General features: G+C 35.1%; 1 protein-coding gene across 1 annotated transcript; it reads right to left on the bottom strand.

Annotated features, from left to right (window-relative positions):
• Positions 1–15,122: 15,122 nt before the first annotated feature.
• On the bottom strand, positions 15,123–15,805 carry LOC148203688 (uncharacterized). The gene is made up of 2 exons (XM_088107716.1): positions 15,701–15,805; positions 15,123–15,644 (listed from the first exon to the last, which is right to left on the bottom strand). Exons 1-2 carry the CDS (start codon positions 15,803–15,805, stop codon positions 15,123–15,125), a joined length of 627 nt encoding a protein of 208 aa, XP_087963842.1.
• Between the last annotated feature and the right edge of the window lie 212 nt (positions 15,806–16,017).

Raw genomic sequence — 16,017 nt, forward strand, 5'->3', positions numbered from 1 at the left:
TACAATAAGAACAAAAGGCACCGGTTATTTTTCATTATTGGCATCGGTTCTGCAACCGAGGCATATGTGGGCGAGGTAAAAAGGCCAGATTTTATGCCTCGGTCATGGACTGAGATAAAATCAGACATGAATATGTCTCGGTTCTTAAATAACCGAGGTAGTATCGTTTTTTTTTTCAGATGCAACCCGTTTCAGTACGCACCAGCATCCAGAAATTGTTTCAGTCCTCAACAACCAGAAATTGTTCAGTTCTCAGCATCCAGAAATTGTTCAGTTCTCAACAACCTCAGCAACCAGAAATTGTTTCAGTGGTGGAAGTCATTGTTTTTCAAACAACCGAAAAATCTCAATCCTAATCCAAGATCAAAACAGACCTAACATATGCCAAAATCTACAAAATTTCTTCACTGGGCTGGCGTCAAGAACAATGCCAAAATCTACAAAATATGAAGAGGCAGCAACGACGGACGGAAGAGGCAGCAATGGTGGCTCGCGGTGGATCTGGAGCGGTGGATGAAGATGAAGATTGATGGACAAATTTGTAAGCACCAAAATATGATGTCACAAACTTGTTTCACAATCGGCAAGTATGACCGAATCGTTCAAGTAATAAAACTTGGTAAGACCAAGTATCGTTCTTCCCAAAGGACTCACGGCCTAGTTTAGTTATGTGGTTTCTTGATTAACTAAGACTTACAAACGAAATATTTGAGTTTAAAATGCAAGACAGAAAATAAACATGTATGCATGATTAACTAAGACTTACAAACGAAATATTTGAGTTCATGAGTGCAGGAGCTTAAAGGCAACCAATAGAATATTGTCAGTATAATATTGGGAGAAATTCCCCGGATCTAGACTTCCCCGTACGTGTCCGTATCGACAAAACCAATAATCATGCATTAGAATGAGTTAAACAATGCAAGCATTGAGCAAAGAGGAAAAACCCTAACTAATGATGAAAGAAAGCATATGTCTTAATTCAAAGATGTACTCAACAGATTCCATATATGAGAGCTTCAAGAGATTACATTGATTCCCCAACAAACATACAAGGTTTAGTTCACCATATTCATGGTGAACCTAGATGAATAACAATGAAAGTATGAAAGAATAAACCCAATAAAGTGGAAGAGGTAGCCTGAGCATCCAAGATCCTCCTTCAAAGGGGTGAAAGAGAGAGTGTTTGCCTCGTTTCTGCCAAAGATCTCTAACTAAAGGACGTGCAAGCCCTTATATACTAATCTAGAGTTACAAAAGATTACAAAAGCCCAAGCCCAAAAAGTGCCGCTCAGCGCCATTTACCGCTCAGCGGTGGTTACGCGTCTTCTTTCTTCCCCTCAGCGGCCATTTGCCCCTCAGCGGTTCCAACGCCACCTCTTGAGTGCCGCTCAGCGGTAGTTTGCCGCTGAGTGGTGCCTTCGACTTCTCCTTTTTGCACTCTTTCTTGTCTTTTCTAATGTCCTCTCTCTTATTCTTCACTTCTTTCACCAAATTCACCTCAAAACCTGCACAAAAACACTTAAATCAAGCATAAACCTGTCCAGCTCTCTTATTTCTGAAAATATACACAAAAGGCATGATTTCAAGCTAGTTTCTAAGTCTAAAGGTTGCTTTTAGTATCAACTTTAAGCATGAAAATAACAGTTTTTCAACTGTTATCACAACCCCAAACTTAGAACTTTGCTTGTCCTCAAGCAAATAAAATGTAACTCCATCTCCAACCAATTCATATGATGGTTTACTCATTCAAAATCCTCTTTTCAAGATAAGTAATAACTTCACTCAAACTTAAGACCAAGAGTTCAATCAAGATGTGCACATGCTTTAGTGTTCACAAAGTCATTTAAATTCCAACAAATGCTATTTTTCATGAATGATCAATCAATTAAGCATGGATGTTCATGTGCTTATGGAATATTTCCTCACTAGGTAAAGTGTTTCACTCAACACACAAGTGTATAAGAGGTAAAGTGTTTCACTCATTCACTCCACTATCACAATGTCACCTAAATCAACTTTGCCTTTCATTTAACCACAATCAAATACATTCACAAGCATGCATCATCACAAGGACTTTTCAATGGCTTATAATGTGGCTGGGCTAACAAGAAAATTGGTTTTTCTGGATCACAAAATCCTTGAGTTAAGAGAATAACAACACAATCTTCTTATTCATTCCCAACTTTCTTTTGCCTTTGCTTTTGCATTTGCATTGAGCTTTGCTTCTTTTTCTTTTCTTTTCTTTGCATATTCTTACTTTTTAGCTCTTAGCTCAATGCTTTTTCCTTTTTCATGTTTCCCCAATAACCCCAAACTTGAACATTTAACAATACCACACAAGATCTTCTACTTAACTCAAGGTAAAGATTTTCAATCAAGGGTGTTCAGTGTATATTTAAGGCTAAGGGTTCAAAGGATAGAACACAACGTGTTCTCTTTTAGAAGGCTAACTTTATGAATTTGGCCAATAAAAAGGGTTTCAAAAACACGGCCTTTGATCATATGATGCAAAACAAGCAATTGATTCAATCATAGAAAACCTGGGCAAAGTCATTCATGCTTTCAAAGTAATAGCATTCAACAATAACAACTCTGGAGCTCAAAACCTCACATATAAGCTCATTCACATTTGACATGCACATCCTGCTTAATTTCACAATCACAATCATGATATTATGCATTTGTTCACAAAGCTTGTGAATCACCTGTATAAGCATTTTAATGTGCACATCATCTCAACATCAATCAATCAATAAGCATCATCAAGCATTACTTATCACACAATCACAGTTAATAGCAACCCATCATAAGGAACCAGGTGTTCAATAGAGTACATCAAACCCTAATCTAAAAACAAAAACAAATAAGTTCAGAAAACTTAAACCACAAAAGCATAATCATATGATAGCATTCATCAGTAAATGCTATCTCAGCTCCTCATCAGTCCGAGCTCTCTGTATCTTCCTCTTCCTCTTCATCATCATCTTCATCAAATGCATCCTCCTCCTCTGCTTCATCTTCCTCCATATCTCTGGCTGAAGCTTCAGCTGCTCCAGCTCCTCCATATACTGGTTCTTCTGGCCAAGCTACCACATTATGGAATTCATCCATAGTCCACCTGTGTGCTGGAGGGGTATCATACATCCCCACTATCATCTCAGCCGTGGCCACCTGCCCTCTGTGGATGGACTGCAACTGAGCACCTATAAGAGACATATACATGTCCCTCATCTGGAATGGTTCTGCCTCATGAGTATCAGCAGAAGTCCTGCCCTGTGCTGGCCTTCTCTCTCTACGAGCCTGGCGTGGTGGAACTGGCTGGGCTGCCTCCTCACCTCCACAGTACTGTCTGTAATAGGCCTCATCTATAGCTTTTCTTGGCCTCTCAAATGGTGGAACAGAAGTATCCACCCCAGCTAGCTTGCAAAGGTGAGTGATCAAAGAAGGATGTCCCAGTGGTGCTTTGTTGTTTGAGGTGTTAGCACACACACTAATCTCATCAGCTATCACCTGCCCAATATTAACATTCAAGTTTCTGATAGCACAATAGATGAATAGTGCCCTGCTAAGAGTAATATCTGACACATGTGAACATGGCTGAATGTTGGCATGAGAAAATGCCATCCAATACTTTGCAAGAGGAGTCAAATCTGTCCTCCTAATATTAACCACTGAGCCAGATCTATTCCTTTGGAAGTGTCCTCCAGGTATGCACAATACTCTTTCAACATCCTCAAAGTCAGCACCTTCCTCCATGCTAAGAGCAAACTGGCATTGCTCACCAGCCCACACAGTATCCAGAAAGTTATTGATGGAGTCAGAATCATACCTGATAGCATGGCCTCTAACATAGCCCAAATAATTCTCAGCTGGATAATCACCAATCTTCTTTGCATTGGTGTAGAATTCTTTCACCACAGCTATGTTGGCAGGTGATGGATAAGTGGCTAGCTTCCCCCAATCATTCCCTAACACTTGCTCTCCAAATTGAGGAGCAAAGTTAGGTATCATTCCAACCTTTCTCTCCATCAGAAGTCTCCTGTCCTGAACCACCCTAAAGTGCTTCTCATGTTTCCTAGAGAGGAACCTGCTAGAGTGAGGTTGCTCTGGTTCCTTTTCCTTTCTCTTGGTTGCCATGGTTTTCAATCTTTTTCCTGATGAGGATGCCATTCCTACATTCAAAACACAAGCAAAACCACAGAACATGATGTTAATCATTAGTAAAACATAGAACATAACTCCTGTCGAAGCTAAACCACCGCTGAGGGCCAGAATTTCCCCTCAGCGCCACCAGCACCACATTCCAACACGCAAAAATCAGAAAAAACCAAATCTGGCAGAGTGCCGCTCAGCGGTAATTTACCCCTCAGCGGTAACTCTGCAGATTTTTGAAAAATCAGTTTCAAAGCTTCCCTAACTCCACCCAAATGCAATTTTCAGTTTTCCAGTTCATAATCATGCAGTTTAATTGGTTCAAAAATCAAATATATCATCAAATCATGCATAGAAATCTAAAACCCCTAAGTATTCATGCTTTGACAATCACAGTCAATTTCAAGAACCCTAGAATGAACAAAATGCATTTTACTTACTTGGGTGGAGATGCTAGATGATATGAGAATGCTTCCAAACTAGAATGCTCTCTTCCAACCCCAAACTTTGATAGCACACTAGTGTAAAAGTGAGTGGAAGAGAAATTTTCTAAAGAGGGAAGAGTAAAAAGATGTGGGAAACCTAAGAGGAGATATGTGGGAGTCTTAGTGCAGAGAAGAGCTTGAAAGAATGTAAAAACGCGCAGCTTAGGGTTTAAAAATACCCCAATGGGCTCGGGTTCCGCTAAGGGGAACTTAAGCCCATCTGCGATAGTACCGCTCAGCGGTAATTGCCGCTCAGCGGCACTTTCTTGATGTGCCCTTCTCCTTCTTTTCTTGACCTACGTGCCTTCCTAGCATACCCCTCATAGGTTCCCTGCAATTCAATGTTAAAAATGCTTATGCAAATCCTAAAAATAAACAAACAGAAAACAATCAATCAACTGGGTTGCCTCCCAGGTAGCGCTTGTTTAACGTCACGAGCCTGACCCAAAATCCACCAACACCCATCAGTAGGTGTTTCAAACTTACCAGCACCCATCAGTAGGTGCAAAATCTTCTCACCAACACCCATCAGTAGGTGTTACAAACTTAGTATCCTTCAGTAGATACTTAACCACCTAGCATCCTTCAGTAGATGCTAAATCCAACAAAATAATGTCCAGAATAATGTTCACAAATTACAAATTATAAAACCAAATCAAAAGTTTGTAAATCTACTGGGTTGCCTCCCAGCAAGCGCTTCTTTAACGTCACTAGCTTGACCCTGTTAAGCTCATGTTCCTTCTTCTTTTTCTTCTTTCTACTGAACTTCTTCAGAAATTTGATCAAACCAGGAACCTGTTGCAATGTCTCAATCATAGGAACTTTAATCTCCAATTTCTTGAAGATTTCCATAAAGCACTTAAATTTCTTTTCCTTCCTATGATTCTTCTTTAGATGAGGATGTGATTTTTCATGTGATTTCTTCTTCTTTCCTCTCATCTTCTTTTTCTTCCTTTTTCTCTCCCTAAATTTTCTCTTTTTCTCTTCTTTTATTTTTTTCTTCCTTTCTCTTTTTCTCCTCAACTTCTTTATCTTCACACAAATTTTCTTTCTCTCTTTTCTCTCAACCAATTCTTTTTCTTTTTCTTCATCTTTATCTTTCTCACTCAACTCTTCTTTCTCTTTTCTCTCTACCCTTTCCTCATCTCCCTCTAATTTTTCCTCATCAAGAATCTTGTCACTTTCAGTGATAATGACTTGCCCTTCCTCCTTAAGGTTAACATCAGTATTAACATCATCATTTAATATCTGACTAATGTGACGAAGTTGCATCTCCATTCTTTTACATGATTCTTCAATGCTTTTCTGAGTAGAGTCGGAATTTTTCAAAAATCGTTGAAGGGTGTCCTCCAACCTATCCAAACTTCCTGATAGAAAGGGTTGTTGCTGCCATTGTTGTTGTGGTTGGTTCTCAAATTGTCCAGCAGCTTGCCAAAATTGGCTTTGATCCATGCTTGAGTGAGGTTCCCACCATTGGTTGAGATTACTTTGGTAGAATTGAGTGCCCTTATAGTTAAACTCTTGACCAAATTGCATTCTGCAGACATTAGGCACAAAACCCTAAAAACAATTGTTAGCACAAAAAGATAGAGAATAAAATAAAGATTGAAAAGATATAAGAAGATAAAAGATTTAGAAGATAGAATCAAATAAAATAGAATAAAACCTAATCTAAAAAATAAAATCTAATCTAAAAGATAAAATAAAATAAAATCTAACCTAACCTAAAAGATAGAATAAGAATAAAATAAAATCTAACCTAAAAAGATAAAAAGATAAAATCTAATAAAATAAAATAAAATCTAATCTAAAAAGATAAAATAAAATCAAATAAAAACCGAAAAATAAAAAACAGAAAATAAAAACAGAAAACAGAAAAACAGAAAACAGAAAAAATAAAATCAAATCAAATAAAATACAAACTGAAAAATATAAACAGAAAAATAAAATAAAATAAAAATTCGAAATTTAAAATAAAAATAAAAAAAATAACTCAAAGATAATCAATAATCACACAAATTAACCAGTTAAACCACGAATCCCCGGCAACGGCGCCAAAAACTTGATGGAGAAATTTGTAAGCACCAAAATATGATGTCACAAACTTGTTTCACAATCGGCAAGTATGACCGAATCGTTCAAGTAATAAAACTTGGTAAGACCAAGTATCGTTCTTCCCAAAGGACTCACGGCCTAGTTTAGTTATGTGGTTTCTTGATTAACTAAGACTTACAAACGAAATATTTGAGTTTAAAATGCAAGACAGAAAATAAACATGTATGCATGAATTTTGATCAATGGCAAAGACAAAAGATAAACACTTTCAATGGAATATATGAATGAATATGTTGTTGGGGGTCAATTTCATCTCATCCACTCTCATATATTTTAGGAATTCAACATTCAAATCATCATTGTTAATGCCACTCTCTAATGTACCATTCTAGATGGCTTCTCCCTAATCAAATAGTTCATACAATTCCTAGCATTCCTAATGATTAGTTCATGAGTGCAGGAGCTTAAAGGCAACCAATAGAATATTGTCAGTATAATATTGGGAGAAATTTCCCGGATCTAGACTTCCCCGTACGTGTCCGTATCGACAAAACCAATAATCATGCATTAGAATGAGTTAAACAATGCAAGCATTGAGCAAAGAGGAAAAACCCTAACTAATGATGAAAGAAAGCATATGTCTTAATTCAAAGATGTACTCAACAGATTCCATATATGAGAGCTTCAAGAGATTACATTGATTCCCCAACAAACATACAAGGTTTAGTTCACCATATTCATGGTGAACCTAGATGAATAACAATGAAAGTATGAAAGAATAAACCCAATAAAGTGGAAGAGGTAGCCTGAGCATCCAAGATCCTCCTTCAAAGTGGTGAAAGAGAGAGTGTTTGCCTCGTTTCTGCCAAAGATCTCTAACTAAAGGACGTGCAAGCCCTTATATACTAATCTAGAGTTACAAAAGATTACAAAAGCCCAAGCCCAAAAAGTGCCGCTCAGCGCCATTTACCGCTGAGCGGTGGTTACGCGTCTTCTTTCTTCCCCTCAGCGGCCATTTGCCCCTCAGCGGTTCCAACGCCACCTCTTGAGTGCCGCTCAGCGGTAGTTTGCCGCTGAGCGGTGCCTTCGACTTCTCCTTTTTGCACTCTTTCTTGTCTTTTCTAATGTCCTCTCTCTTATTCTTCACTTCTTTCACCAAATTCACCTCAAAACCTGCACAAAAACACTTAAATCAAGCATAAACCTGTCCAGCTCTCTTATTTCTGAAAATATACACAAAAGGCATGATTTCAAGCTAGTTTCTAAGTCTAAAGGTTGCTTTTAGTATCAACTTTAAGCATGAAAATAACAGTTTTTCAACTGTTATCAAAGATATAGAGGGGAAGAATGGCGGAGGCAGCAACGACGGACGGCTCGCCGATCTGGAGTAGCTTGGCGATGGCGATCTGAACCGGTGGATCGAGAGCGACGGAGCCAGCAGCGGCGGAGGGAGATCTGGAGCGGATCTGGAGCGGATCTGGAGCGGATCTGGAGCTCGACGAACGACGACAACACGGTCTTGACCAGGCGACGGCAAGGCAACAACGGGGAGGCCGTGGCGGTAAGGGAGCAGCAGCGGGGAGGCGCGACGGTGAGGCAGTGGTTCGATGGCAGCGAAACACTGTCTTGACCACACATGCAGTTGGTGTGGAGCGTGGAGGGCAGTGTAGCGACGGTGGTTCAGGGACGGTGCAGCAGGCAGGCCAGTGCAATGGAGGCAGTAGCGTGGACTCGTCAAGCGAAGCACTGGAGGCAGCGACAATGGTGAGGGAGACGAAGATGAAAGGGAGCGACGAATGAAGCAAAAGAAAATGGAGGGCAGAAGAAAGAGAGCGCGCATTGAAGAGGAGAAATGAAAAATTTTGAATATAGGCCTCGGTTCTCTTCCACCCGAAGCCTATACGGGTATAAAAAAATAAAAATAAACTCTGAAATCACCTTATAGGCCTCGGTTCTCTTCCACCCGAAGCATAAAAGCATTTCCACATCGGTTTTGGAGCAACCGATGTCATAGGACTGGTGACAGACATCACAGAGCAGGTCAGGTGATAGGGAAAAAGGTGATTTTGACAGACTATATGATTCGGTTAGACCTTTAACCGAGGTAATAAGAGCTATATATTGCGATTCTGCTATGGACCGAGGTAATAAGCGTATATGCTTCGGTTTTACTTAACCCAAAGCCTATTGTGCGAAGTTAAACGCTCTTTTTTTACTAGTGCCTGCGTCTGGTAAGAAGGTTGAGAAGTTGATAAAGAAGCAGAGTAAATCCCACTTTATGGATGCACAGTCTGAGCAACAACAGAGGGAAGAAGGGCATCATGGAAGAAAGGATTCATTCTCTTCAATTTTGGGCACTCTCTACTGAATAAGTTTCTAGTAAGATACATGTGAGAGAGCTCACACTAAGCTTCGAATTAACGTGTCGGACATTGTAACAAATAAGTAGAGCTCCACATGGCTTTTTCTACTATCAATAATTTAGTGTGTATTGGCTTAATTCTTGATTGATGGCAGATCTGCAAGCAAAAATTGCTCTATGTTCTTAATTTGTATTGGATAGATACTGCCTCGGTTCAGTAGCGAAAAGCCCTTCGAAAAAAATATATATAAAAAAGGAAAAATTGTACTACTTCGGTTATTTGTGAACCAAGACAAAATCCTATTTTTTTTTGTCTCGGTTCGCAACCGAGGCAAAAAGTCTATCGCATTTTGCCTCGCCTGTATATGACTCGGTTGCGGAACCGCTGTCTATAAACGAAAATAACCATTGTCATTTCCTCGACTGTACTAGTGAAGCCAAAAACTAGTGAAATAAGAGTTGAGAAACTTCCTAAATAATCTTGTGTTGGTTGATCTTATAAAAAATATCTTAATAATTATCCTTTTCACAAATAATTCGTTTTATTTTAACTTGTGATAATTTTATCTTTTACCCTTATGCTATGCTAATTTTTGGGGGTTTTTAATTGTGGAGGTTTGTAAAACTCCCAGAATTTGCGGAAGGTCTGCAAAATAGAAAATAAACCACTAAATAACAGTTTTTTTTCAATGTCGATATTATATAATTCTTGAAAATAAAGTGAATATAAAATAAAGATTGAATACCGTAAAGAAGAAAAGGAGAAATTAGTAACTAGAGAATATATAATTTAAGTAAAATTTAAATGATAAAGAGTTACATGAAAACTATGAAAGATAAAAAAAAAACTAAAATTAAATTTATGAATTTGGAAATAATATATTGAAATGTGTGTGGATTTGTGCTATTTGGAAAAACAAAGGTATTTGGAATAATATATATTTTGAATCTTTTTAGAAAAATAGAACCAAACATCCTTATTAAAAAGATGAAATTAAAAAATTATCATAACTGTTAAAAGAAAAAGGATTATTAGATTAATTTGTTTGTTAAGAATGTAAAGAAAATAACTGAAAATGACTTGGAGTTTAAAAAAATTCTTGAAATTAAATATAAAATTTTACTGATAAAAATAAATATATCGATAAATGTGAGTTATCAACAAATTTATGAATTTATTATCAACAGTGTTTTATAGATAAATTTTAATATATTTTATTTATTGACGAATTTTTTATCGATAAATTTGTTAATAATACATATTTTATTTATTGATAAATTTTTATATTAATAGATATATTGGTAGTACTGACTGACGAATATTTTTGTTAATAATTATAAATCTTAAAATTGAATCGATAAAATCTGATGATAATTTAAAATGTTTATTACTGACGGTTAAATTCGTTGATCCCGTAAAAGGAGTAGTAAATTTCTTGCCCAAAATAATGTAAGAAGTGAATAAGTGTTGAATTGAGGTGTAACAACGTGGATCATTGCATACCATCACAAGTAGGGATGGCAAAAAAATCCGCGCCCGCGGATATCCGCGGATAAAATCCGCGACGGATAGTTGATACCCGCGGATATTTATTACCCGCAACCCGCGGGTAGCGGATATTTTAATACCCGCTTATAAACGGGTCGGGTGCGGATATTATACTATCCGTACCCGCGGATACCCGCTACCCGCAAAAAAATAAAAATAAAAATTTAATTTATATTTTATTAAGTTAAATTTAATTAAAATTAACATTAATTTATATTTTACAATATTAAATTTAATTAAAATTTAATTAAAATTTATATTTAATTTAATTTATATTATATTTTATATATTTTTTATAATTTTATTTAAATTTTATTTTAATAATTTATTAAAATATATATTTTTTTAATATTTGCGGGTATCCGCGGATATCCACGGGTATCCGCGGGTTTTAAAATACCCGCGGATATTTTTTAAGCGGGTATCCGTGCGGGTAGCGGGTCGGATAGCGGGTGGATTTTTTTTTGTCGGGTCGGGTTACGGGTAGGCACTATTCGTGCCCGACCCGACCCGTTGCCATCCCTAATCACAAGTGGCGAAATACAGACCACACTCTTCGATGTCCTTCACCGCGAGCGGGTTTCACACTAACTCGTTAGAGCCAGCAATATCACTAGTGTTAGTAGCGTTCGTAAGGATTGAAATAGAAACAATTATTTTAACGTAAGGATTTTATTTTTGGTATAAATATATTTGTTAAATAGTAAATTATTAAAGTAAGGAAAATATTGAGGGCAAGTCAAACTCAATATTTTTAAGTAACTTGGTTAAATCCCTAGTACTGTAAAGCCTACGTTTACCTCAAATAGTAATATAGTGACAAAATTGTTTAAAATGAAATTTAAATTATCACTTTTAAATTTAAATGGATAATTGAGACAAAGAATGGAACCATGTTTTATAGTAAATAACGATTATGTGAATTCGACAAAAAACAAAATAATGAAGACTTTGTTCGTTCTGGACTTTTAATTTAAGGTCAGCGTAATATATTAACCCATTGTGTGATGAGCTTGAAATCCAAACAATTTCAACAACGAAAATTGAGAATGTATTTACATGGGAAATGCCTTACAATATGCTATCTAATACTTTCTAAATATATAATTGAGTCCCTATGAAAAAAAATTATTCTTTTTGAATACTATAACATTTTATGGTTTTTTTAAACAAAATTTTTATCATTTGATAATTATCATTTTACATCTTATTTTTATATATATAAAAAATGATTTAATTAAATTTTAAGTCTTTTATAAATTTAAATATTTTTAATAACTTTTATCAAAAAATAAAAAAATTCTACCGAATAATGTAAAAAATCTTTAAACTTTTAAATTTAGTCTTTATCGTAAATTGTGGAGCTGGCATTTGGTTATGTGATCTAATAGAATACCATAAACTTGAGTTAATATGTTTTAGGTCTTGTTCACTTGAATGGATTTGGAGGAGAGTGATTAAGGGAATTAAAAGATAATTTTTATTGTTTATTTGAGTGGATTTGGAGGTAAGTGAGAGTAAACTTGGAAGTAAATTTTTTTAATTTGTCACATCAATCAAAATCTTACACTAATTCTCACAAACTTTACTTTCAAATTCACTCTCTCACTTACCTCCAAATCCACTCAAATAAACAAGAAAAAAATTTACCTTCAAATCCCTTCAATCATTCTCCTCAAATCCATTCAAGTGAACAAAGCCTTAAGCATTTTATTTTACTTATTGTCTAAGTTTGTGATGTTTTACTGAAGACAATAGAATCAAATTATTGTGTAATTCAATCAGTAAGAAAAACTTAATTAAAAACAAAGTTTAATACCTTCAATAATAATTTTTTTATTAAAATCTAATTGAAAATACTAATATTTATTATAGATTTAAGTTGTTTTCAATTCTTCATGACTCCAACCAGTACAAAATAATAATTAAGTTAAAGTTTGTCACAAAATCAAACAATAAACTTAACTGAGATATATAAAGATTTTATGTAGTTAATGAAAATATCAAATATATGGAAGATATTTAAAACATTTAATTAACAAAAAAAAACAAAGAATCTTTGTAAAAATTTGTTAGAAAAATGAATTATGACCATCGACTTTCATAAATAGAGATTCGTTGAAGAAGAAGTTGATAATTATTAGAATTAAACATTTTTATTTGTTTGTGTATATATAGACATTTATGTTAATATAGTGGTGTAGTATATGCTAGAATTTATGATTAACAGATAATAATTAATGAACAATAAACCCTTTAATCAAAATAGTTCTCAATACCCTTAGAGCAATAAAGCGGAAGCATACATGAATTAGACATTGAAAACAATGATAAAATAACCTGAGTTGGTCTATGATCTTCCCTCTATATAGCACCTTTAGTTTTCTCTAGATTTTCTCTTCTGATGGGGATAAAGAGAAAGAAACAAGAATGATACGATTTGCTGACCCTTTAAATAACTTCTGACGGTTAATATTCTTTAGTTTCAATAATTATAATTTTTCCCCTTCAACAAATTAAAATTATTGTTGGTCTCTACGGAATATTCTTTCATGACAAATATACCCTTAGCCATATTTATCTTAATTAGATCACTTTATAAAGTTGGCTAATAAAATATAATGACCCTAACACATTTAATAATTGTTATATATATATATATATATATATATATATATATATATATATAAGTGACCCAAATTGCTAACAATCTCCCACTGGTCACAAATATATATATCCATATAATTCCTTACAAATGTGTTAAACTTTATGAGTGAAAATTGTCATTATATACCTTGAGTATCTTCAAAAGTCTCATCCATTGATTATATTGCATGTAGAACCAAAGCAGTTTTAATTGCAACAATCGCAACCAAACCCAACAGTGATCACTATTAATGTTGACAAAACCAAATGACATGGATACATCATGAAATGTGTAGCATGAAAATTACGTGAAAGTGACCTATACACGTCTATTTTCAACTGGTCCTAACTTTATCTCAATGAAATCAATACAATAACCTTAGTGTAGAAAGTGTAATTTTTGACTAATAAACCAGAATGTATGCATACATGAAAATCAAACACAGAACACAAACACACAAAGATGACTAACTCCCACTGAACCAAAGATTCCTCAAAGTGTAAAACACCCATATAAGCATTATGCTCATGAAAGACCTTGGGTGTAATTGCCTTATTAAGAGGATATATCATCAAGGAATTTGTCCCTAAGTGTTCTATAGAAATCCATCCACTTTGTACTCTTTCTTTAATAACTAATTTAACGTCACGGTATAAATTGAGTGGTCTTTCAATTCCTTTCATAATACGCAGTCTTGTGACAAAAATCAGTCATATACCCTGATTTGATGCCTTATAAGATGCTACAAATTCTGCAATCATAGTGGATAAAGCCATAAGGGTTTGCTTGGTACTTGACCAAGAAACCACACCACCAGCTAGCATGAAAATGTAACTTGGAGTGGATCTTAAACTATCTTGGCATCCTACAAAATTGTCAGAATACTTGATGATCTCTTACTGGTCTGACCCTATATACGTGAGCTTATAAACCTTTTTTCTCTTGAAAACTTTTACAACTTTATTGGCTACTTTCCAAAGATCCATTCATGAATTGCTTAAATATTTGCCTAAAATCCCAATTATGTATGCTATAACCGAATGCGTACATATTATTCCCTATCGCTGAAACATAGGGAATCTTTTTGCATTTCTTGAATTTCTAAAATTCCTTTTGGGCATTGATAGAAACTAAACTTGTCTCCCTTAACAACTGCAGAATCTCCTAATTATTATCCTTCACGATACAAGCTTTATGGATGTCATCAACATATGAACCCTCTCCTTTTGAGTATAGTCCTTCGTCACAAGACAAACTTTATACCTCTCCATATTTCCATTAGAATTCCTTTTGGTCTTAAGTATTCACTTATTTTCCAATAGGGTTCGTACCTTCTGGTAACGGCACAAGTTTTCAAACTTTATTGTCTTGCATTGATTTATACTCCTCGTCAAGCACAGGTTTCTGAGGATCTTGAGTTTGTTCTTATAGAGGTTCTAAACTTACTAGAGGTTTTGAACTTACAAATCATATCACTTCCAACAATTCTTCCTCTAAACTTTATTCTTCCCCCCAAACTCAATATCCTCAAAGAATATTATGCTTAATATCATGCAATTGCATATTTAAGGATTCATAATAGGAAGTCACTGTATGAAGAATATATATAGATTATTATTTTTCCAAAATTGAATTGGTTTCAACAAAACTTAAATTTTAAAAACAATCTGAATTCATTATATTCAAACTAACATAATTAATAAAATTGTCCAAATAAACAAATGAAATCAAATTCCGCCTAAATGACGGTACAACTGAATTGTCTTTCAAAACCAAAATTAGAAAACCAGTACAACATAATAATCTAAGACATTCTATCACTTCCATCACTACCGATTTGACATAACTAAATAGATCCATTTTTCATAATCAATTGTCTTCCGATAGCTTAGGCAACCCTTTCTTTGCATGCCAAGCATGATATTTTGTGCATTCTTTCTTCATGTGTCCAACTTTATTGCAAAAGAAACATTTATTAAACTTTTTTTGTTTCTTTTGTAATGGACCTTTAGAAGCATTGCCATTAGGATTCTCAATTTTCTTTCTTTTGCCCTTGTCATTAGAGGTACTAGTTAAGTGAGCACTTTCAGTCCTTTCTTGCTTCAGTGTCCCAATTTCTTGAACACAATATGAAATGAGCTCATTAAGAGACCATTTCTCCTTCTGACAGTTATAGGAAATCTTAAATTGTCCAAACTGTATAGGAAGAGAGTTTAGAATAAAATAAACAAGTAAGTCTTCCTGCAACTCAAGTTTCAACTTCTTGAGTTTTGAAGCAATGTTTGACATTTCCATAATATACTCTCTCACATTTACGTTGCCTTGATACCTCATGGAAGCCAAGCTTTGAAGAAGTGAACTTGCTTTCGCCTTTTCGCTTTTCACAAATCGCTTTTCAATCTCAGCAAGGAAATCTTTAGCACTTGTAATTTCCTCAGATATAGTACCTCTATAGAGCGATGCCACTTCTCATACTCTCTCCTCTCGTTAGAGGTACTTGAATCCTTAAGAGAAGAAGGTTTCTCAATCCTTAATGCAAGGTCGAGATCCATGCAGCCGAGAATTATCTCTATGTTGTCTTTTCAATCTTTAAAATTTGTACCGTTGAGGATCGAAACTGAATTTAAGTTGGCAAATATAGAAGCCATCGTAACTGTATTTTATACAAGAGAAACAAAGGAATTAAGCTCACATCATAAAATGAATAATTATATAAATATATTCAAATAATGGTCTATCCCATCTCAAGACACTAAATGCCCCA

Source organism: Vigna umbellata, chromosome 2 (genome assembly GCF_029865625.1).
Source record: "Vigna umbellata cultivar VRB3 chromosome 2, Vumbellata_1.0, whole genome shotgun sequence".
Taxonomy (NCBI): domain Eukaryota; kingdom Viridiplantae; phylum Streptophyta; class Magnoliopsida; order Fabales; family Fabaceae; genus Vigna; species Vigna umbellata.

Coding starts and splice junctions, on each gene's coding strand:
- LOC148203688 (XM_088107716.1), bottom strand. CDS start 15,805: ATGGATCTCGACCTTGCATTAAGGATTGAGAAACCTTCTTCTCTTAAG. Junction 15,645..15,700: donor AGTGGCATCGCTCTATAGAG/GTACTATATCTG, acceptor GAGATTGAAAAG/CGATTTGTGAAAAGCGAAAA.